At 37.8% G+C, this 24,330-nt stretch overlaps 1 protein-coding gene across 18 annotated transcripts in view; it reads left to right on the top strand.

Moving 5' to 3' along the window:
* Window positions 1–24,330, top strand: part of DST (dystonin) — a 1,587,602-nt gene that overhangs the window by 1,449,381 nt on the left and 113,891 nt on the right. For 13 of the 18 annotated variants that reach the window (XM_050788752.1, XM_050788754.1, XM_050788756.1 and 10 more), the window contains 10 exons: window positions 105–254; window positions 396–611; window positions 786–935; window positions 2,119–2,352; window positions 3,570–3,722; window positions 5,102–5,335; window positions 5,817–6,083; window positions 9,635–10,165; window positions 11,446–11,622; window positions 19,351–19,474. In XM_050788752.1, the coding sequence (XP_050644709.1) occupies window positions 105–254; window positions 396–611; window positions 786–935; window positions 2,119–2,352; window positions 3,570–3,722; window positions 5,102–5,335; window positions 5,817–6,083; window positions 9,635–10,165; window positions 11,446–11,622; window positions 19,351–19,474 (2,236 nt within the window). The remainder of the gene's footprint in view (window positions 1–104; window positions 255–395; window positions 612–785; window positions 936–2,118; window positions 2,353–3,569; window positions 3,723–5,101; window positions 5,336–5,816; window positions 6,084–9,634; window positions 10,166–11,445; window positions 11,623–19,350; window positions 19,475–24,330) is intronic. The other 5 variants (XM_050788765.1, XM_050788769.1, XM_050788768.1 and 2 more) reach the window with 1 other exon arrangement.

Genomic DNA, 24,330 nt, shown 5'->3' with positions numbered 1-24,330 from the left:
TGTACAGAAATAGCTGCATGAACCATGTGAGAATAATCCCATACAATTTGCTTTAAAAATCTGCATAAAGGTTGTTGAATTAAAATGTCCAACCTTGTTTTTAGTTTTCCAGTGAATTACAGCAGTGTTTACAGCACACTGAAAAAATGCATGAGTATTTGACATTGCTTCAAGATATGAAACCCCCCTTAGACAACCAGGAATCTCTGGATAACAACCTGGAAGCTTTGAAGAATCAACTTAGACAGTTGGAGGTAAGAATTGTCTACTGCCTTTTTATGGATGGTAGTCAGCTGATGTATGACTGGGAAAAAGAAGCAGAACACTTCTGTTTCATGTTTATATTTGTGTTTTACACTAAATAGTAAATAGGTCCGGGATATATTTCTTTGCAGACATTTGAATTGGGATTAGCTCCAATTGCTGTTATTTTAAGAAAAGATATGAAGTTGGCCGAAGAATTTTTAAAGTCTCTTCCCAGTGACTTTCCCAGAGGACATCTTGAAGAACTGAGTATTAGCCACCAGAGTTTGAAGACTGCCTTCTCTTCCCTCAGCAACGTGGCTTCAGAAAGAACGAAACAGATCATGCTTGCAATTGACTCTGAAATGGTAGGCATAAAATGTCAAAATTTTGATTTATGAAGAAAATTTTATTATTTGAGGATTTAGTCATAAGATGGAGTATTTTATTTTTAGATTGTTAAACCCATAAACCAGAGTCATTATTTGTAAGAATTTGACATTTTGGGGAAAGACAACTGAATGCACAATTTTTTTTTCTAGTCTAAACTAGCAGTTTCCCATGAAGAATTTCTGCAGAAACTTAAGTCATTCTCAGATTGGATATCAGAGAAGAGCAGATCTGTGAAGGATATTGAGATTGTGAATGTTCAAGATTCTGAATATGTAAAGAAACGTTTGGAGTTTCTCAAGGCAAGTATCAAAACAAAGATGACAAAATATATTTTAAAACCTATGGCTTTAATATAACGAGTGTTTAGAAAATATGACTTCGCTAAGGCTATAAAGGATTATTTCCTTTGTCTCTAGAGATGTCTTTATTCATAGTTGACACAACTATAAAAAACCTTAAGAGTGCCATTCTGATGCTATCTCAAATGCCTTATCAAACTCTTACACCACTGACGTGTTGAGATTTTTATTTATATATTTATTTATGCATTAGTCGCATAAATATATAATAGTATGAATTAGCCATATAAAAATCGTCATGTAAATACAAAATAGTATATGTAGTACAGTCATGCCTCACTTAATGATGAAGATACATTCTGAGAAATGCATTGTTAGGTGATTTTGTGTTTTGCAGACAACAAAGAGTGTACTTACACAGACCTAGATGGCATCCCTTACTACACACCTAGACTGTATGATGTACCTGTTGCTCCGAGGCTACAAACCTGTACGGCATGTTACTGTACTGACTACTGTAGGCAGTTGTAACACAGTGGTATTTGTGTATCTAAACATAGAAAAAGTACAGGAAAAATAAGGCATTGTAATCTTATGGGACCACCATTTGATATGTGACCTGTTGTATGTGGCTCATGACTGTGTTTATATGTTAGTCACTTTTGGCATCCTTTTTTTTTTTTTTCCAAGTTCTTAATTTGAACAGCATTCCTCATGAACAATGATTAGGCTCCTGGTCTGAGAGTCAGAAAACTGAAATTCTGGCATATTTCAAATCCCCCATGGTATTATTTATATCTTATCACAATTACACGGATGTTGTAAATGTTAGCAAGTAATATTTTAAGGTAGATGTTTCTCTTCAGTGTGCTAAATATACCTAAGTTAGGTCTTTTCCTTTTGTCAGAGTTATATTTTAAGTGCAATGTGACAGGTAAAGATAAACCATTTTTAGAGGGGTTATTTATCTTTTTATATAATACTAACTACCATGGTATTTAAATAATTAATTTATCATTTATTACTGGATGATAAATAGATTTTTGATGAATAGCAAAAAAATTCATAAAACTTACATTCCCTTATGTGAGAAGTGTATTTACAAAATATAAATGTTATTGTTAATATAAGTTTTATCATGGCTTAGCTTTCTACTGATAACTTTTACCACTTTTTTTAACAGAATGTATTAAAAGACCTTGGACATACCAAAATGCAGCTGGAGACTACTGCCTTCGATGTGCAGTTCTTCATTTCTGAATATGCACAGGATCTGTCTCCCAACCAAAGCAAACAACTGCTGAGGCTCTTAAATACAACTCAGAAGTGTTTTCTTGATGTACAGGAGTCAGTGACTACCCAGGTGGAACGTTTAGAGACTCAGTTACATCTAGAACAAGATCTTGATGATCAGAAGGTTTGCCTTTCTTCGTGGAGTTGACATTCTTTGTTTTTAGTGTGAAACCATAATGTAGATACCCAAGGAGTATAGTGTGACAGGAAAGATCTTCTGGAAAGGCATTAGTGGATAAGATACAGTGTACACACAAATCCTACAGTGTATAACAATATTGTTTTCACTAATGATGCTATAATTTAGTTGATTTTAATTTTTTGACTCCCCAAAATACTTAACTTCAAGTGAAAGTCTTGATTGCCCCCTGTCCCAAGACTAGGAAATTTGAATGCACTTAGAAATTTAACACATTGATGAACATATGGCTAAAGAAGGTTAATTAAGAGTTTCGTTTTCTTCTGGGAAGCAATACAGCACAGCAATTCTGGGCTCTGGAGCTAGATTGACTGATTTCACATCCCAGCTGTGCGACTCATTCATTCTGTGAACTAGGGCAAGTCATTTAGCCTCAGTTTAATCATTGGTAGATTGGAAATAACGATAGTGCTTACCTGCTAGTGTTGTGAGCATTGATAAAAAGAATGTATGTAAAACACTTAGTATCTTGCCTAGCCTGTGTTAGGCTCTTAGTAAACATGATCTATGGCTATAAGATGAATAATTAGTGTATATATAGTAGGAAAATGAAAGGTGCAAGTAATTAGTGTTGACTTCTTAATCTTTTAGAATATTTAATGAATATGTGAGTACTATATCTAATAGCAATAATGAGCAAAGAGGTGAGAATGCACTTAGACATAGTGATTAAGTAAAAATATTGCATGCAGTGTTCCTTTTATTATTTCTTGAAGCATCAGACATTGTCTCTAGCATGATAACCTATATACACATATCAAATATGTTAACCTACAAATCACAACTAACTTCTCTTTTGATGTCCTTTTGCAGAATTAATTCTATGTGTCGCAGGTTTCAAGAGCTTAAGAAAATGGGATGTTTCTTCCTGTTGGTCAGAAGTTCCATCTCTTACAAATATGCATGGCCAGTATTCTGTTGAGCAGTTTCACCTAAACATGATCACTTTCCTTGTATATGGAATATGCTTATATTTTCTGTCTCACCTTGCTCAGTTTGTACCCTACTGCTATCATGTTTACAGCATACTTATAAAAGCTTATTAGACAAAACTTGGAAAATGTATTCTAATAAGAAGCTATCACAATAGCAATTTTGTGACCACCACACATTTCAGATGTTTTGGGTTTTCTTCACTTTAGATTGTAGCAGAGCGTCAGCAGGAGTATAAAGAGAAACTCCAAGGGATATGTGATCTTCTTACCCAAACTGAAAACCGCCTAATTGGTCACCAAGAAGCCTTCATGATTGGAGATGGCACAGTTGAGTTAAAGAAATATCAGTCCAAGCAAGAGGTAGAATTTGGTTTTCTATCAGCAGCTCTATGTTGATGTTATGTTCGATTACTATCATTTGGAAGTCAGTGAAGATTATTGAAAATACCAGTAATTTTAGCTTTTTAGAAGCAAGGCATACCCAAGACACCCTGGGCTTGATCTTTAAACTTTATACTAAAAGTTAGATTTCCAACTTCAAGCAAGCTAGGTGATTTTTTTGATCTTTTTTGGTAAGAGATATTGAGAGGAGGAAATATTAAAGGGGATTTGATAATGAAAATACCTTGTGTGATGAATTAGAATTTGGATCCATTTAAGGCCAACCTAATTATGACTTGCAAATAAGAGGAAATAGCCATCAGTTTGGGTTCTTTCTCTTTCTTAGCTCCTTCTTACTCCATCTTTCTCATATTGTAATTTGTTCCTTTTTATTGAAGGAAAGGGAAAAATAACAGTAACAATAGATAAAGATATCTTTATTTTGGTGTCAGGAGAGAGAACATTTTCATTGTAAGTAGATAGCTCCTGGTTCAGATTCCAGACTCTATACGTTATTAGCTTTATAACAGTCTCTCAGAGCCTCAGTTTCTTCATAGGTCACACTTTCATTGTTACATTATTATAAAAGTTAAGTAAATAGTGTGTGTTAAGTCACTAGCACAGTTAAGGTCACATAGTCGTGGCTCAATTAATAGGATTTCTTTCAATTCAAATACTATTTAAGACAATTTGAAGAGGATTAAAATAAAGTATGGAAAAAATAATATTAAAACTCAAACAGTATAATATAGAGAATGAAAATGCATGATAACCGAGGAAAAGAAGAGGAAAAACTACATGGAAAAATCTAGATGTAGGAAAGCTGTAACTACTGAGGAGATATCTTAATCTTGAGGTACCTAGCAGCCAGGCGAAGAAGCAAACATTACATATTACAGATTCTGGTGTTTAGAAAAGGGAAGTGTCATAGATTGCTAGGAAAATTAGTTCATTTTTATCCTGAGCAATAAACACATTAAAAAATAAAAGTGTAGAAACAATAAATATTACCATATATTTACAAGCCTTTGTACATGTGCTCATATAATATAAAAAAATCTGGTGTGTACAAATTTGTATAGATCATATACTGAATTCTTAATACATTGTCAGTGTTTCACTGACTGCATTCTTTTGTTAAACATGAAAATCCATGCTTTTCTTTAATATTGTTTGAGTTTCAAATTATATTAAGTATTATGATTGGAATAAATCAACTCAAATTAACATACTGAATGTGTTTATTCAGACTACATGTACTAGACTCTCTACTCACCTTGTCTTTTAGAATTACAACTCTGGAAGAACTAAATAGGTAATAATTTAATCAAATATACTTTTTTATTTTGTGTTATAAGGAATTACAGAAAGATATGCAAGGAAGTGTACAGGCATTGGCTGAAGTAGTGAAAAACACGGAGAACTTCTTAAAAGAGAATGGTGAAAAGCTGTCACGGGAAGATAAGGCTTTGATTGAACAGAAACTTAATGAAGCTAAGATAAAGTGTGAACAGCTTAATTTAAAAGCAGAACAGTCTAAAAAGGAGCTGGATAAAGTTGTGACAACAGCAATCAAGGAAGAAACTGAAAAGGTCCTTATTCAAATATGTGGTGCACTATTACTATGTCAAAAATGATTAGCCTAACAGCTACTTGATTTATTATTAAGTGATATCCAGTGGTAGTAAATAAGGATTATCACTAAGGTTTATTATAGGATTCTGGATTTCCAGGTACATAATTGACCAATTACTACAAAAGGTTTGAAGAGTTGGCTTTGCTTAACTTTTTCTTAATATTTAAGTGAGGTTGTGAAACTTTCTTCCTGTGAAATGTGTGATCACTCATCAATTATAGTTAAAATTTTGGAATGTATTTTTAAGAACAGGGGAAACTTCAAAGTAACTGCCTGTTGCTCTAGGGTTTAATTTCAGTGTGTTAAGTTTTCAATGTGTGTCAGTTTTTAGTACCCTCATTCTAATTTAAAATGTTCTAAGTGTTTACTTTTGGAATGTCTTAAAACTATGCCTTGGCCCACGTTCTGAATTCCTTCTGTGAACTTTCCTTCCCCAGGTTGCGGCGGTGAAGCAGCTGGAAGAGAGCAAAACCAAAATAGAAAACCTTTTGGACTGGTTGTCAAATGTTGACAAAGACTCAGAAAGGGCAGGGACGAAACACAGACAGGTAATCGAACAGAACGGGACCCATTTTCAAGAAGGTGATGGCAAGTCAGCAATTGGAGAAGAGGATGAAGTTAATGGTAACCTGTTGGAGACTGATGTTGATGGGCAAGTTGGACCCACTCAGGAGAATCTGAATCAGCAATATCAGAAAGTTAAGGTATGTTGTTGTAAACATAGGATATCATTCAGTTCTATTTCCAGGTCGGTAAAGAGAGAAATAACCTAGCACATGCATTCTTTTCAAACCTTAATGACGAAAGAGGTTTTTTTCTGAGTTCATCATGTCAGATATAAATTATTATGAGAGTTCTAAGCAAGTCAAAAAATAATGAGAAATAAACTGTAGAGTTGGCATTCTCCATGTAAGTGAAGTAGAATTATTATAAAGATTTAATAAAAAACAATAATGGTTAACATTTATAGAACAATTAAAGTGGGCATTCTTCTAAGTTCTTTCCATTTTAACTCATTTCGTCTTCCCAGTTACTCTTTGGGGTTTTTATTTTCATCTTACAGATGAGGAAACTGTGACTGACAGTATTAAAGTAGCTTTCTGAAGTTACACATCTAGAAAGGGCTGGAATTTGGATTTAAAACTAGGCCATATGCTCACTCTGCTAAATCTGAATCTGTGTTCTAAGAGAACAATCTTTTTTTTTTTTTGAGAGAAGGTCTCACCCTGTCGCCCAGGTTAGAGTACAGTGAAACAAGCATGGCTCACCGCAGCCTCAAACTCCGTGGCCCAATTGATCCTCCCACCTCAGCCTCCTGAGTAGCTGGGTCTGTTCTGCTATGCCTGGCCAATTTTTCTATTTTTTGTAGTGATGAGGTCTCACTATGTTGCCCAGGCTGCTCTCGAAGTCCTGGGCTCAAGCAGTCTGCCCACGTCCTCCCAAAGTGGTGAGATTACAGGCATGAGCCACTGTGCCCGGCCTAAGTTGAGCTCACTTAAGTTCTTTCTGAGCTCAGCTCATCTATTCAATTAAGGCTGTTGTTGAGAAGAGATAGAAAAGCCCTTCTACCAGTTTACTCCATGACATAAATTAAAGCTAACGTTAATGCTACTATAGGAGCAAAGGCGACTTCTGTAGAACCATTTATAAAGTGTCAGTCATTTTATTTCAATATTTGGCTTTTGATAGTTAGATGATTGGACCTCAGAAACTTTTGCAGCTCTGTTTATTTTCCTCCCACTCTTCATATTTGGAATCTTTGGAATAGGATACTCCCTGTGAGGTTCTTACAGAAAATACAAATTAAACCAGAAGAAGAATGGGAGTATTTACTGTTCACAATTTTAAGGGGCTACTGTAGGACCTTATTATGAAAAATAAAGTCTCTTAAAATGAAAAAATCTAGTGAATTCATAAAGGAACATTATGAGTCAGTTACAAAGAAGTCAGGAAAGGTTAGTAAGTCGACCAAAGTAGTGAGAAATACTGGTGGGTAGCCTTAAAGATATTGCACAGGAAAGCCCTTGGTTTTAGGCACAGCGTGGCATTTCCTATCTGATCATTTTACCTCAAAGAATATGGGAATCTGTTCTTTAGAAAGTCCTAATCTGGGCCGAGTGTGGTGGCTCACACCTGTAATACCAGCACTTTGGGAGGCTGAGGCAGGTGGATGACAAGGCAGGTGGATGACAAGGTCAGGAGATTGAGACCAGCCTGGCCAACATGGTGAAACCCTGTCTCTACTAAAAATACAAAAATCAGCTGGGTACGGTGGTGCAGTCTGTAATCCCAGCTACTCAGGGGGCTGAGGCAGGAGAATCACTGGAACCCAGAAGTGGAGGTTGCAGTGAGCCAAGATCATGCCACTGTACTCCAGCCTGGTGACAGAGCAAGACTCCGTCTCAAAAAAGAAAAAAAAGTCCTAATCTGGTAGCGTGGAGAGAAGGCCACAGCGCCTGAGCCAGGAACTTAGCTTTCAGTAGTTGTCCTATATGTCCTGGGCCAAGCCATTCTCCTCCATCAGCCTGAGATTCCTCATCTGTAAGAGGAAGGGGACAGATCGGATCGTTTATATGGTGTTGAATATGTCTGTCCATCCTATTTTGTGCAAAGCCCTTCTTGGAGGTGGGGGGTAGCATATGAATGTATTTCAAATACCAAAAACACAAGTCTATGGGAAAGAAGTTAGTTAAAAATATTTACTATGTGCCCACTAGGTGGCGGGCACTGTTATAGACAGTGAGGATGCCAGTGTTAATGAGCCAGTTCTGAGCTGACTAATTGGTATCAGACTTACAAGTGAATGGCTGCCCCATAGCAGTCCTTCTAAAGAAGTCCTTTTCACAGCACAGAGTTATTTTCACTCAGCTCCTGTGTGCCAGCACTGTTCTCAGTACTTGGGATTCTACAGTGAGTACTTGGGATTCTACAGCGCCCCCCTTGCACTCTGGTTGGTGAGAATGTTACAGCAGACAATAACTAAGTTATATGGTAGGTTAGAAGGCAGTGAGTACTAAGGGAGAAAAGGAGTTAGGTAAGGGTGGTTGAGTGTGGGGTGGGGGACCAGTTTTCAGCATTTGAATAGGACTCAATGGAGATGGGCGCAATTAGCCAAGCAGATAATCCGATGAAAGAGCTGTAACTAGACAAAGAACAACAGGAGACAAAGGTCCTAACGTGTTTACCAGGGTGGGAATGGAGGTGAGGATGGGAGTAGCAAAGAATCTGGAGGTAATAAAAGGGGCTCTGAGGTAGTGGGAGTGGGTCATTTGGCTCCATGTAAGCCAGTATAAGAAATGTGGGAAATTGCCCTCCCAAAGGATTGGTATCCTTTTTGCCACACTTGTATGGCATATTGGGGTGAATGGAAGAAGGTGCTTATGTCTGGGGGGAAAGGGACTTCACCTGCCTAATGCCTCCCTGCTGCCCTGAAGACTGAGGGGATCAGTAGTTCTGCATACCTGTGACCTGCCTGCAGCACACCTGCCTGGGAGCCCTGCCTTCCTGCCTTCAGAGTGGATTTGAATTTCTGGCACATGCCCAGCTCTGCAGGGAGTGCTCTACATATGCGATCTCATGTACTCCTTAACAGCAACCTGTGATGTGTAGGAGTTATTGTCGCCATTTTCACATGCAGGAAACTGAGGCCCAGTGAAGCTGAGTAGCTCCAGGATTCTCTTTTTATTATATCTGCTTCTCTAATGTCCATTGGGCTTCTCTGAATGTACAGTGTTCTAGCTTAGTTATTTTTGAAACCTTTTTAAAGCTTACAGATTCTTTTTCCCTATTTAAAGTTACAGATTCTTTTTCCCTATTTAAAAGTTTTTCCAGAATCATTTTGTAATAAAAAAATATTATACTTGTTTGCCCCAAAATTAGGTAAAGACATTTTTCTTTGGTAGTTGTGAGAAAGCAGGGAATAAAATGAGATCAGATTATAGACACTTATTTTAGAATTGGAATAGAAATTTGTTTTTCCAAACTTCTGAAAAATGGTGTCTGTTCTATCTGATTAAGTACATAGAGAAGATTGGAAATGTCCTTTAAAATAAGATTAGCATGCTCAAAATGCCTTGTTATTCTGAAATTCACCAATAAAAGGGAGTATGGTATAGCTTGAAAAGGGGAATGAGAAGCAAGTTGTAGCCCAGTAGATCACTGAAACCTGTCAGTCTTGAGGTGGCAGGGAGCTCCCTGCAGCCTTGGTGTAACCCTGTTACTGCTTGAAGATTATGATCAATTTGTTTTCACATAGGCCCAACACGAGAAGATCATGTCTCAGCACCAAGCAGTCATCATAGCCACTCAGTCTGCACAAGTGTTGCTTGAGAAACAGGGTCAGTATCTCTCTCCTGAAGAAAAAGAGAAACTGCAAAAGAACATGAAAGAACTGAAAGCGCATTATGAAACTGCACTGGCTGAGTCAGAGAAGAAAATGAAGTTAACTCACTCTCTGCAGGAAGAATTAGAAAAGTTTGATGCTGACTATACCGAGTTTGAGCACTGGCTACAGCAGTCAGAACAAGAACTTGAAAACCTGGAGGCAGGTGCAGATGACCTCAATGGTTTAATGACCAAATTGAAGAGGCAGAAGAGTTTCTCAGAAGACGTTATTTCTCACAAAGGTGACTTGAGATACATCACAATTTCTGGAAACAGAGTGTTAGAAGCTGCCAAATCTTGCAGCAAGAGAGATGGTGGCCAGGTTGATACTTCTGCAACCCACAGAGAAGTGCAGCACAAGTTGGATCATGCTACTGATCGGTTCAGGTCTCTCTACTCTAAGGTAATGTTATTTTGATTTTTTAAGGGAAAAGTAAATCTGCAATTATAGTTTTCAATTATAGTTTTGGACTAAGAGGCAAGAAACCTAAAATCCAAAACAGGAGGAAAAGGTAGTTTTAGCCTACTTCATTTTTTCTTTTTTGAGAAGGAGTCTCACTCTGTCGCCCAGGCTGGAGTACAGTGGCATGATCTTGGCTCACTGCAACCTCTGCCTCCTGGGTTCAAGCAATTCTCCTGCCTCAGCCTCCCGAGTAGCTGGGACTACAGGCATGTACTCCCATGCCTGGCTAATTTTTTTTTTTTTTTTAATTTTTAGTAGAGACAGGGTTTCACCGTGTTAGTCAGGATGGTCTTGATCTCCTGACCTCATGATCCGCTCACCTCGGCCTCCCAAAGTGCTGGGATTACAGTTGTGAGCCATGGTGCCCGGCCTTCTCTCTATCCTATTCACCTGCTTTACTTCTGAACAATGTATTTGAAGATTAGAAACTTAAAATTACTTTAGTTTTAAGAGCATGATTTCCAGAAGTCCCAGCTCCCAAATGCTCTAATATCCAATGTGACCACAAGATGGCGGTTGTGCATTGACTCTAAGCGAAAACAGATGCTTGCAGCCTCTCAAGCTTGGGAACTGGTTTCATCTCACTGCAGGTGTTTGTCTTGTATATTTGATCAGTATATTATTTTAATACTTAATGAATAAAAGACTGTTTTGCTTCTTTTATTTTTGTGGTCAAGTAAAAGTGTTTTTTTGAAAAAAAAAATCTAAGAAAATATTTTCTGGTTTGTAATATAATCTGAACAGACTTGCCAAGTTGCGTAAATGATTTAAAGACCATCACTGGCTCTTGGACTTTGCTCCATTCTAATATGTACTCTGTCTTCCTTTTGTTAATTAATCTTGTGCAACATACAGAAATTTATTAAGCACCTTTAAAACCCTTCCATCAAATCCATGTCTATACACATGGTGTATCAAAATTTCCTTCCTCTGATGATTGATATCTTTATCCTTTATTCTACATTAAGACTCAGCTCTATAAATATGTTTTTGAATTGGTATAAATCCAGAACTGTCTCTTTATTTTATGTTACTTTTTGGCTTTTTATAGCGTACCTCTTCATATAAAGGAGAAAATCTTAGCCCTACAGAGTTTTTATTAACTTTGGTGGAAGTCTGTTTTTTTTTCCAAGTTACAGATTTTAAAGGTCCTAAGATTATTTGATGCATATGAAAATAGTGGGTTTTAATCTCCTACCGCTTTCCCTTTTGATTGTTAGTGCAATGTTCTTGGAAATAATCTTAAAGATCTGGTGGATAAATATCAACACTATGAAGATGCTTCATGTGGACTTCTTTCTGGACTCCAGGCCTGTGAGGCCACAGCGAGCAAACACTTATCTGAACCTATTGCGGTGGACCCCAAAAATCTTCAAAGGCAATTAGAAGAGACGAAGGTAAAAAGAGAGAGAAAGATCCAAATTTCCAGTAGTCTTACTGAAAGGCTTTCAATTTCTCATTCTTTTGTGATAGTTTCAGCTAAGAGAGGGGAACAAATGATGTGAAAAGTATACTTCTGCCTCCAGAGGTAGTTTTGACTCTATTTCTCCACAGTACATTTTTTTTTCCCTGATTTTTTGTTGTTGTTGTTGTTGTTGTTGAGATGGAGTCTCACTTCATCGTGTAGGCTGGAGTGCAGTAGCGTGATCTCGGCTCACTGCAACCGCCGTCTCCTGGGTTCAAGCGATTCTCCTGCCTCAACCTCCCAAGTAGCTGGCACTACAGACGTGAATTTTTGTATTTTTAGTAGAGATGGGGTTTCGCCATGTTGACCAGCCTGGTCTTGAACTCCTGACCTCAGGTGATCTGCCTGCCTCAGCCTCCCAAAGTGCTGGGATTACAGGTGTGAGCCACTGCGCCTGGCTTTCCTGATGTTTTTTAACAGGTTTGACATTGCTCTTATGGCTTGTGACCTGCATTCCAGTGCCCCCCCCAATCCCCAAACAAAACTCATTATTTTCCTGGCCACTTATTTATCTATATACTTACTTATCTTGTTCACTGTTTTTTCCTCCATTTGAGTTAAGCTCCACAAGAACAGGTGTTTTTGTCTGTTTTACTCATTGCTGTATTCCCAGCACCTAGAATATTACCTGGCCCAAAGTTGGTACTCAATAAATATTTGTTAAAGAATGGACAGCTGGAAGGGAAGAAGGGGTGCTACCATCATATTCAGCAGTTCTAAGGACCAGGATTAGGGTTCTTACTGAATATCTTCATGATTCATAGAGACACAAACTTGAGTAATTACTCAGTACAATTCTCAAAAAGTCCACCTGCTCTTTCAGAAATACAGGCTCAGTGTCAAAACTGCATAACTGTGGGACTCTCAGTCATACAGCGGCAGAGAGTTTTTAATCTATTTTTATAATCTAAAACTTATTTTAAAATTCTAAAGTAAAGGATGAGAGCTAATGTGACCAGTAATTTTGAATTTAAAATTTTCATTTCAGAAATCTATTACATGATTCCATTTTGCAGGTTAATACTAGTAGGTTATTACTGCTATAGCTAGAAAATAAACACAGGATTGCCAGTTAGACAACTGTCTTTCAGAAGTTAATTGCATATTATTTACAGAGTCAGAAATTGTCATTGTGCTGTTGACACGGGAAACAGGTACCCTGATGGGCAAGCTTAAAGTTAGGTATTGCCTGAGATTGACAACTCTGGAAAGCTAAGGAAAGCTAAGTCATACCTGAGTGAAATGTGGCAGGTTAATGTCAGGCAGAGAGAAGGCCTGTGAAGGGGTGGGAAGCATAGGGTGAGAGCAGGGAAGGAGGTCAAGCCAGGAGGTCAAGAGGGTGGAGGGCACTGCTTCTTTCCTGGGCTGAAGAGTTTATCCAGCCCTTCACTGGACACTAGGGAGATGTCGTGGGCCAGGTCAGCATCCCCAGATCCATGCAACCGCCTCAGGGTTGCTTCCTTTTTTCCAATGTGCATTTTCACTCCTGTTTTTTTTTTTTTTTTCCTTTCTTTCTCTTTTTCCACAGGTACAAGTATCTTAATTAAGTTTTTAGTTCCCAGTGTATTGTATATTCAAGGACAAGATATGTGGTGGGCATAGAGGAGATACTGTGACATTAAGGTCATTATTTTAGTAGGAAATACATATCATTTAAAATAATTATTGATTGCATATATTACAATTAATTAGGAAGTTATTTTAAGTATAGAAAATACATAAAATAGAAATAACACATCTTAAGTTAGATCTATATTAGTAAACAGATTATATTCCATATAAAAGTGATTTTTATATAACTAGAGCAAAAAAAGAAAAAAACCCAAAAGAATGTGATGGTTTTTTAATTAAACAGATACATAGATAAATTTTAAAATGGAAAAACCTATTTAGTAATTGCTGCAGAAGAAGACTCTTACAGCCCTAAGACAGTTAAAGAAATATGAAGAGGAAAGAGATCTCAAAGGAGAATGAACTCTAATTAAGTCACAGTGTAATTTAAAAAATTAAATGTACAATTAAATTTGTTGCTGATAATGCACATATTTTTCTCTCAGAAGATTTCAGAATGTGTCAAGGATAAGTTTTTATGAGGATTAGGTGGCCTTCATTTCTTTCATGTTTATTAATATTGTATAATTACTTTTAACAATAATATAAACCCATTAGACTACTACAAAAAATCAGTCTTTCTACCTGTAACATATTATCTTCTACTTATATTCTGATGTATCGTAAATGTAATTTTGGGGCACCCAATTTGTTCATTTCATTTGAAATACGTTTGGCCAATAGCATGTTGTTATTAGCATTATTATTCAAAGAACTGTTAACTGTGTTGTCAACAGTCTGATACTACTAGGCCATAATAACACTCCTCATGATCCCCTTCCAGGGAAATTAGTGGATAAAACAAGATTTTAGCCCCATAAGAGGTGCAGAAAACAGGATTTTGGGACCAGTCTCAAGGCCTGGGTGTGGAACCAGCAATGGGGATCACATCGACTGACAATGTCAGCCTTCCAGACTTGCACTGATCTCTGGGGTGGTGTTAAGTCAGGAAACTTTTATGAATTGGACGAATGCCCAGAAGTTTATAGACTTTGCTGTCTTTTGGTCCCAACAGGTATTCTGTTCTCACAGATCCTTCTTTCATGTTTTAATTTCCTTGAAATTCATTCAAAACAATATAAGGTACCCATATGAATATGTAATTAACAGTTTTGTTCCAAAATAGCACTATAAACAACTATTATCGTTAAATTAGGACCATAATTCATGCTAGGAATTAAAAATGATTAACTCTCTTGAATGTATCTGTCAAGAGTAAAAGGATGGGATGTTTTGACAAGAAGAGGTGAAGAAGACATGCTTCTTTTATAACTCACTTTTAAGTTTTAAGCTGGTAGTCAGGGCCGTCTTTGGTATTGGATATTCTAATAGACCCATGATCACTTTTAGATGTCATTCATTCAGTAAACGTTTGTATGCTGAGTTTCATGAAGGCACAAAGATGTTAAAACCCTGTCTCTGCCCTTGGTGAACTCACATTCTGAAAAACAGTTTTCGGAGGGCACCCTTCACTTCCTTCATCTCCTAAGTCACCATGTTACGTGAATAAGCTGTCCCTGTGGTCTAGAATTCAGTCTGGTCACAGGTAAAAAGTTCATGTCTTGAGGGATTTGTTTACACTTTCCATAATTAAACTGCTAGGAGAATTTTTCAAACAGATCCATTCTGATAAGGATTCTTTGGCATCTTGAAACAACTATAGGTTCTGGTATTCTAGATCCTATGTTGGTCATAGTTTGGTGGGCCTTTTGACATATGCATAGACTGCCTGTGTGTAATCTCAGTTTCTTGGATTATGAATATTAGTTGAGGAAATTTTACCATTCGCTTTAGGCATATAAATAATGATAATAAATAGTGCTGAAATAGAAGATAACCTTTTTAGGTTTTACATCTGATATGTTCATTTATTTACTTAGTTGCTCATTTATTCCAGAAAAAATTTTTTGGAGCCTGCTATGTGTCAAGCACTGATCTAGGCTCTAGTAATAGAAAGCTGAAAGGGATGACTTCCTAGTTCTCAAGAAGGCTATAGCTTGATAGAAGACACAGGTAAATCCAATAATAGTCACAGGATATTTATGGGAGTTCCTGTAAGGAGTACTTACCAAAGCTGGGAGTGAGGAGAGACTTAGGGAAGGTTTTCCGGCTGAGTATTAAAAGGTGAATAAGAGCCAAGTTCAGGATGATGGGGGAAGGTTGCATGAAAAAGTTGATATGTAGAGTTACTAAGACATTGGGTCCAGCATGAATAAATAGCTAAGAAATAGCTGTGTTGGACATTTCTGGAACAGAAAGTTGAGATTGAAGGTAGAATTAGGGAATAGGTTTCATTGGACCTTTTGTAGCATGCTCAAGTCTTGGCCTTTTTGTGAAGGGAGACTACTAAGAGATTTTAACAGGGGGTTATATTTGGGTGTTCTTGTGTTGCTATAATGAAATACTTGAAGCTGGGTAATTTATAAAGAAAAGAGGTTTAGTTGGCTCACAATTCTACAGGCTGTACAAGCATGGCACTGACATCGCGCAGCTTCTGGGGAGGCCTCAGGGAACTTTTACTCACCGTGCAAAGCAAAGCAGGAGCAGGCATGTGACATGGCAAAAGCAGAAGCAAGTAAGAGAGAGGAGAGAGAGAAAGAGAGAGAGATGGGGGCAGTGAGGAAGTGCTACATACTTTTAAATGACCAGATCTTGCTAGAATTCACTCACTGTCTTGAGGACAGCACCACGATGATGATGGTAAATCATTCATGAGAAATCACCTCCCACCAGATTCTACCTTGAGCGTTGAGGATTGCATTTCAACATGAGATCTGGGCGGGGACAGATATCCAAACTATATCGGGGTGACATGTGGTCAGATATGTATTTTAGATAGAACACATTAGGAGCTATATTAGAGAAGTGATTGGAGAAAGGAACGCAGGATTCTTTTTTCAACAATCCAAGTGAGAGATTATCCTGTAATGATACAGAAATATGGAGCAAAAGTTGACTTTTAAAAAATATTAAGCAGGTAAAATTGTTGATCGATTTGCATGTGTGGAAAAAAAGCTTTAAATGGTTGATTTGCATGTGGAAAAGAAGCCTTAGGATGGAATCTAGGAGGAACTTCAGGTTGACTACTTGGGTAGGTAGATATATCCCAGGAGAAAGTACAGGTGCAGAGAATGAGATGATGAGTTCAGATTTAGCTTTTTTGAGTTGGAGGTGACTGCATACACCCAGATGGAAACACTCAAGAGGCAGTTGGAAAGCTAGGCCCATGGCCAAGGATGAGTTCACATCTACAATTGGACACTGGGGGCTTTGAAATCCAAATGAAAGAGTAGAAGAGGAGCGTGAGTTGCTTAAGAGAAATTAAGGCCGGGGATAGACCTTTGTGGCCAGGCAGCCCACTTTTGCAGAGATCTGTCAGAGCTGTTAGAAATGCAGGGTCCAACTTCTGGAAGACGTATCTATGGCTTCTGCTTCTACCTTTTTTTTCTTCCTTCCCATTGTTGAGCCACATCTGTTCACTCAGAGATATGCAGGGACCGCTATTCATTAAAATCCAGGACTCATTAGTCTTTCAGTTGACATTATCCTTTCCGAAGCAATTGACACTGTTAACCTTTTCCACTTCTCTCTTCCTTTAATCTTTGGGGACGGAGTTGTTCTGGGCCCATTTCCACCCCACCAATTACATGTGTTCTTTTTTTTTTCTTCTCCCCATCACTTATATATAAATATTCTCCATGATTCTTTAGAATCTCCTTCTCTGGCATGCCTGTGCTTTCTTGTTTGGGAGTCACATCATGTGTCTTGACTTCCAGTTCTCTGTGTCTGTTTCCAGTTTGGGTTCCAAGTCTCTCCCATTTCCAGTTTTGCTGTTTCCTTCTGGACGAGGGTCCCAAAAGCACTTTGAAATCATGAATTCCAAAACAGGCTTTCCTTTACTCTAAGCTTGCTCTCACTTTTTTTTTTTTCTTTTAAATAAATTCCACTAATTGGCGGGAGCATTGGCTCATTCCTGTAATCCCAGCACTTTGGACAGCCGAGGCAGGAGGATTGCTTGAGCCCAGGAGTTTGAGACGAGACTGGGCAATGTGGCAAAACCCTGGCTCTACAAAAAATACAAAATAATTAGCTGGGCATGGTGGCATATACCTGTGGTTCTAGCTAATTGGGAGGCTCAGGTGGGAGGATCACCTGAGCTTGGGAGGTCGAGGCTTCAGTGAGCCGAGATTGTACCACTGCCCTCCAGCCTGGGCGACAGAGTGAGACTCTGTCCTCCCCGCCACCCCCCAAAAAAAGAAAGCAAAAGTAAATTCCACTGATTACCTAGGCTCAAAATCTTTGGACATTTCTACTCTTGTCTCCTCTTATCCTTTGTTCCTGCTCCCTACAGCAGTGCTGTCTAATAGAACATTCTGTGATGATGAAATTTTTTATTTTTTAAAATTTTTATTTATTTATTTATTTATTTTAAGAAAGTGGGAATCTCACTCTGCCACCCAGGCTGGAGTTAACAGTAGCATGATCATAGCCCACTGCAGCCTCAAATTCCTGGGCTCAAGCGGTCTTCCTGCCTCAGCCTCCTGAGTAATTGAGACTACAGGCACAGACTACAATGCCTGGCTAATTTTTTAATTTTTTTGTAAAGACAAGGTCTCACTTTATTACCTAGGCTGATCTTGAACTCCTGGCCTCAAGTGATCTTCCCAACTTGGCCTCCCAAAAAGCGTTGGGATTACAAGTGTGAGCCACCACGCCAGTGGTACTCTGCTGTGTTCAATTGGTAGCCACTAGCCACAGTGGCTACTTAGCACTTGAAATGTGGCCAGTGTGACCGAGAAATGGAATTTTTAATTGTTTAAAATTTCAATTAATTTAAATTTTAAAAGCTACATGTAGTTGGTAGCTACCATAGTGGGTAACACAACTTTACATAGTGTTACCAAGTCCTTTGGACTCTTCCCAACTCTAACTAATTCCGCCTTCTCAGTCCAAACAGACCGAACAGTGAAGTTGTCTTCAGCCCTCGGCCTTCAGTAGTCCTCACTGTTTTGTTACTGCTGAAGTTGTCCCCAACTGGTATCTTTGCTTTCTTTCGTTTCTGTTGGATTTTTCTCATGCAGTGCCACAAATTTAGCCTTTCTGTAGGACAGCCCTGAGCATGTCAACCCCTTACCCAAAAGCCCTGCGTAAGTCCCCATTGCTGTGAGATGAAATGTACACTCCTTAGCCTGACGTTTGAGGCCTTTCCAGGCCTATTTCTATTTACTCACCCATACGCATTGTCAAACTGAATTGGACTCTCCCCTTCTCCTGTGATTTTTCTGTCCTCATCTTTGTGTCTTCTGTTTGTTCTGCAGGGAGTTGTTCTCCCAAATCCACACTTTCTTAAAGAGCCATCTCAGTGTCACTACCATTGAGGTGGCCCTCATTTCCCTCCCATTTTTTTTTTCCTGTTAACTTCCAGTAGCATTTTTTCATACTCACCTGTGGCACTTACCACTTCCTGCCTCAGACCATAAAATCCCTGAAAGTAAGCTTCATGTCCATTTTTATTTTTATTTGTTCACAAAATGTAGCAAGACTTTTTGATTTTGTTAGATGTTCAGTAACTTTTATTGAATTAACAGAAATAAACATGACTCAGTATTGAGTCAGGATCTACTGATTTGGGCGAGCTTATTTATCTCCTTACCTGGAGTCAAAAATGGTCTCAAATTTTTTTTTGTTGTTCGTTTTAGTAGTAGTTGGGGTATTGTGCAAAGCCTAGAAGTAGGGGTTAAGGGGTAACTCAAGGGATAAAGTTAGAGGATTGTATGACCAGGAACCAGGGAAATTATTATGAACATATGCTCAAGGGTTTATTTCACAACTTAATTTGTATTATCCAGACTGGCTGATGCTTTTGCTAATGCTGCTTTATAACTGGCCTTTTTCTAAGAACTCTGGAGTAAGTTGATGATGAAAGTTGGTATGATGAGAAGTTTATTCTGTCCAATTTTACTTTATCTTATTAGAAATCATTTTGTCCACATTAGAAATCTATTATTTAGTCCTACTGAGTATAATTGAAAAGCATTTAATCCTACAGGCTCTGCAAGGACAGATATCAAGTCAGCAGGTTGCTGTAGAGAAACTGAAGAAAACGGCTGAAGTGCTTTTAGATGCCAGGGGATCTTTACTTCCAGCCAAGAATGATATCCAGAAAACACTTGGTAAGATATTCATGTCCTTGCTTCCTGTCTCACAGGTAAATTCTGAAGAAAGGTGTCCTAATAGATACGGAGAAAAATGTTCACTAATTATAGATTGTGTTCTGTGTGCTCTTTCTCTGTGAAATGGTGTTCCTGAATCTGGGAAAAGGCATGCCTTCCTTGGCAGGTATATTAGAATCTTCGGGGCAGGAGCTGTGTGTCTTGAAAATAGTATATTTAAATTTAAATTTGATATTTAGAAAACGTAACAGAAACTCACTACGTAATGTCCACCACAGGAAGTAGAACTTCACAAAATTCTCTTGGTCGATGGGATTGGGCAGAGGAAGGCTTTCAACTTAAGGCCAAAAGTCTTTATCAATAGTGGGAACATGGGTTTAAGAGGTTGAAAGATGTGCTTAATTGAATCAAATTGAATTTATTTATTTTTAGAGATGGGGTGACTTTATTGCTCAGGCTGAGTGGAGTGGCACAATCATGTCTGACTGCAGCCTTGACTTCCCCATCTCAGCCTCCCGCGAAGTGAGGATTACAGCAGTGCTCTATCGTGCCCAGCTAATTTTTAAAATTTTTTTTGTAGAGATGAGGTCTCACTATATTGTCCAGGCTAGTCTCAAACTCTTGGGCTTAAATAATCCTCCCCAAATGTTGTGTGCACAGAAGTACCACTACAGCCGTAATCAAGTTTCTGTTATCACTGAAGAATTGGGGTAACTGAATTCTCAATTTGAGTGCGGCCGATAAAAAAATTCTAGAACACAGAGAAGTGGGAAGACTTCTCAAAGCACCTCTCTCAGGCCAGGTGCAGAAGCTCACACCTGTAATCCCGACATTTGGGGAGGATCATTCAAGCCCAAGAGTTTGTGATTAATGGGTTTCTTGAGAAAAGAGCTATTGTATATTATCTTTGTATCTACCCACAGTATTTAGTTTATATCAAATATGCAGTGGATTATCAATATCTATTTTTTACTATCTTACATATGTATTTTTTGTTTTTACTGCCCTGCTTTTCACAATATTTAATGTTATTGTATATTTCTATGTGTGAATATGTGAAGTAAAAATATTCCACAACAGATGATTAGACATATGTTTTGCTCTAAATAGAGCATGAATTAAGATCTGAGTTGAAATTTTATTTGAAGAGAAGAATGGAACTTAGCTCTTTTAAGATCACTGTGTAGAAGGGAAACCCTGTATTTTATTCTTACACATATCCAGATGTTTTTTATTATGTACCCCCATCAAAATTTATCTTCAGCCTGCATCCCCATACATGCAGATATATTTATAAGTCATATGAACATATTACTATATCATTATATCATATGTGTTATAATTATGAAACACAAAAGTATAGAGTTTTAAAGTATAAAATGAAAATATGAATGGAAGTTCTAACATTTTGTTCCTCTGTCCCAGTGCAGCATCTCATATATCCACCTTAGATACCATTGCTATGAGGATTTGGGTATAAGGATATGAAGGAGAAAGAAAGACTATCTTATTTGTATTTCTGTTACTTGAAGAGGCATTTTGACATTTTTTCTCATTGTTAAGTGTACATAGTTTCACTTTTAGTTGCTTAAAATTCATTTGTTACATTATTTAAAAACTAAAACTTCTGGCATAATTTTCTAGGAAATATGTGAAACTATTTAAGGTATAGAGGAGTTTCTCTAAGGTCTTTCTGACTTCTAAGAAAACCAATGATTTAAGAAAATAACATTCTTATAGTAGATTTTTGTACCTTTTTCTAAAATAATTTTTATTTTACTAAAGTCAAGAATTTACTTCAGTGACAATATTTTATCACTAAGAAGTACAAACTAAACAGTGTCTTCATTTAGGCTACTATAACAAAAATACCATCGTCCGGGTACCTTAAACAACATAGATTTATTTCTCATAGTTCTGGAGGCTGGAAGTCAGAGATCAGGGTGCCAGTATGGTCGGGTTCTGGTGAGCGCCCTTTTCCTGGCTTATAGATGGCTGCTATCTTGCCGGTAGAGAGTGGTGGAGCGACATCATTTCTCTCCTGTTTCTTCTTCTAAAGGTGCTAATCCCATTCACACAGGCTCTACACTCATGACCTAATTACCTCCTCAGAGAGAGAGAAAAAATCTGAGTGTTTTTGCTACTCACTCTCATACACCATTGATCATGACACAGAACACTTCTGTGACCAGATGTGTGTGTGTATTTCTCCCCATACACCAAACAATTCTCCAACAGATACCAGCTGGATGTCCCGTAATTCAATTCAATTCAATTCAATTCTGACACTGTCTACCTGGAATTAGCTTCAGACCCCACAGGTTAAGGGGTCAGTCTCATAATGCTATCCCTACTTCAGATACCAATCACAAGTCCCAAATTGTGATCCGTATTTCAGAATGATCAGCTATAAATTAGGGTTCCCTTGACCCTCCTCAGGTTCAGTTAATTTGCAAGAGTGACTCACAGAACTCAGAGAAAGACTTTACTTACATTTACCCACTTAGTATAAAGAATATTACAACGGATACAGATGAACAGCCAGATGGAAGAGATACACAGAGTGAGGTATGGGAGGAGGGGAGCAGAATTTCTATGCCCTCTATAGGCGTGCCACCCCCAGGACTCCATGTGTTCAGCTATTCAGAAGCTCCCCAAACCAATCCTATTGGGTTTTTATGGCAGCTTCATTACATAAGCATGATTGATTGCATCATTGGCCATTGGTAGCAACTCAACCTTCAGCCCCTCTTCCCTCCTCAGAGGTTGAGAGGGTGACAGTTCCAACTGTCTAATCACATGGTTGGTTCCCTGGCAACATCTGCCACTCTTCCCTGCTCCCCCTACCCTAAGACTATCCAGGAGGCACCAGGCATCACTTCATTCAAACAAAAGATGCCCCTCACTCAGGAAATTCCAAGGGATTTAGGAGCTCTGTCATACACTCCTATCAGGAAATCACAAAGGTCTTAGGAACTCTGTGTCAGGAACTGGGGTCAATGACCAAATATCAGAATAAAAGATTGTCCTTAGTGTCTGTATTACTGAGGAAATCAGAAGGATTTTAGGAACTTTATGTCAAGAGCTATGATCAGAGACCAAATATTTCTTATATGATAATATCACATCTTCCAAAGGCCCCACCACCCAACACTATCACATTGGGACTTTGGCACCAATATATGAATTTTGGGGGACACATTTAGTCTACAGCAAACAGTAACACTCAGATCTGTTAATTATATGAAAATAGCTGGCTTTCCCTGGGGAGTCACTTATTATGGCCGAACAGATCACTGATTTTACTTACCCTGTTGATGCAGTTGCCCAACTGAGAAGTCGCTAACCTGCCAACCTCAAGCTGTCATTCAGAGCATGTGCTCTTGTGAGTTTCCAAATTAGAGCTCATTTTTTTCTTCAACTTTTATTTTAGAATCAGAGGGTACATATGCAGGTTTGTTAGAAAGGTATATTGTATGATGCTGAGGCTTGGCATATGATCTAACCCATCACCCAGGTAATGAGATAGTCTGCAATAGGTAGTTTTTCAGCCCTTACCTTCCCACCCCTCTCCCCCAACTAGTAGTCTCCAGCGTCTATTGTTTAGAGCTTATTTTTGAACAACTGCTTGTTTCCTCTGCTGACAGCATTTTCCTGCATATTAAATGCTGTCTCCCTCCCCACTCAGTATGCTGATGGGCTTCTTGTGTTTTAGTAAGAGGAGCATGATTTTCTCTTTAAATCATCCAAACTTAACCTCTCACTCCAGTGAAAATGTTCAAGATGTTTTCTCATGATGTAGCATTAGAACAATTATATTATTTTGTTGTATAGATTATGTTTCATGGTCCAAACACAAGCAGTAAGATATTTCATTTTATAGGGATGTTTCAGGACACAGCTTTTCCCTACTGAAGCTTTCTACAATGTGTAAGACTAAAGCATTCAGAAATAATTAAACTATTTTTCAAATTCTTGGACAATAAGTGACAAATTCACCATTTAAAACATTGTTTTCCAGAGAGAAAGAGATGAATACATTAAAAACCATTATTGTTCAAACTCTTCATTGGTCTACAATATAGAATGTAGGATGTTAACATGTGGGACTTTAGTTAAGTGAAAACTAAACCAGAAAGGGTTTTTTTTTTAGCATCTTGAATCTTTAGAATTGAAGGTAAAGTTTATCCTCATATGAGATAGGTTAGCCTGTTAAGTTTATTCTTCTCTCTTGTCTGCTGTTAAACTTTTAAATAAATTCAATTAGTGTATATTTTAGAAGTATAATTTCAACTTAAATGGATTTTCATTGTTGCCTGTTTTCTTAACTTACTTGCGTCTGCCAGTTTCTGTGCATTCCAGTGATTTGCTTAAGTTGTGAAGTATGACAAAAGCTTAGCATGGGTGTGTGTGAGGGAGGGAGAGAGAGTGATGATTTTTATATGTAGAAGTTAATTCTTCATAAATCTTTGTAACTGTGTATTGTCTTGAGAATAGCTGTGTGCGACTCACCTTTTTGTCCCCGTAAGTAATTATCAATAAGTATGGCTAATGTGAAATGTCAGATTGAGAACCAGTATTTATTTCAAAGATTTACTGTTCGTACCTTTCTTTCATCTCTCTGAGACAATTCAAATGTTTATGCATCCAAAAAAATCTCCTTTCAAATGCAGATGGGATATATATTAACTTTTTAAAAAAGATTTCAATTTTCATTTTCCATTGGGCTCTTTTCTTTCTTTATATTTTAACATTTTAGGTGGTGCTCTGATTATGCATTAGGAATTTATCATTGAACTTTTTATTTTTAAAATTTTTATGTGGAAATTGTATGATTCACCTTCATGTGTTTTTGA

This window comes from Macaca thibetana, chromosome 4 (assembly GCF_024542745.1).
Source record: "Macaca thibetana thibetana isolate TM-01 chromosome 4, ASM2454274v1, whole genome shotgun sequence".
In the NCBI taxonomy this organism is placed as follows: Eukaryota; Metazoa; Chordata; class Mammalia; order Primates; family Cercopithecidae; genus Macaca; species Macaca thibetana.
Note: the sequence above shows the minus strand (reverse complement) of the source record. Positions and strands in the feature narration are given on the sequence as shown.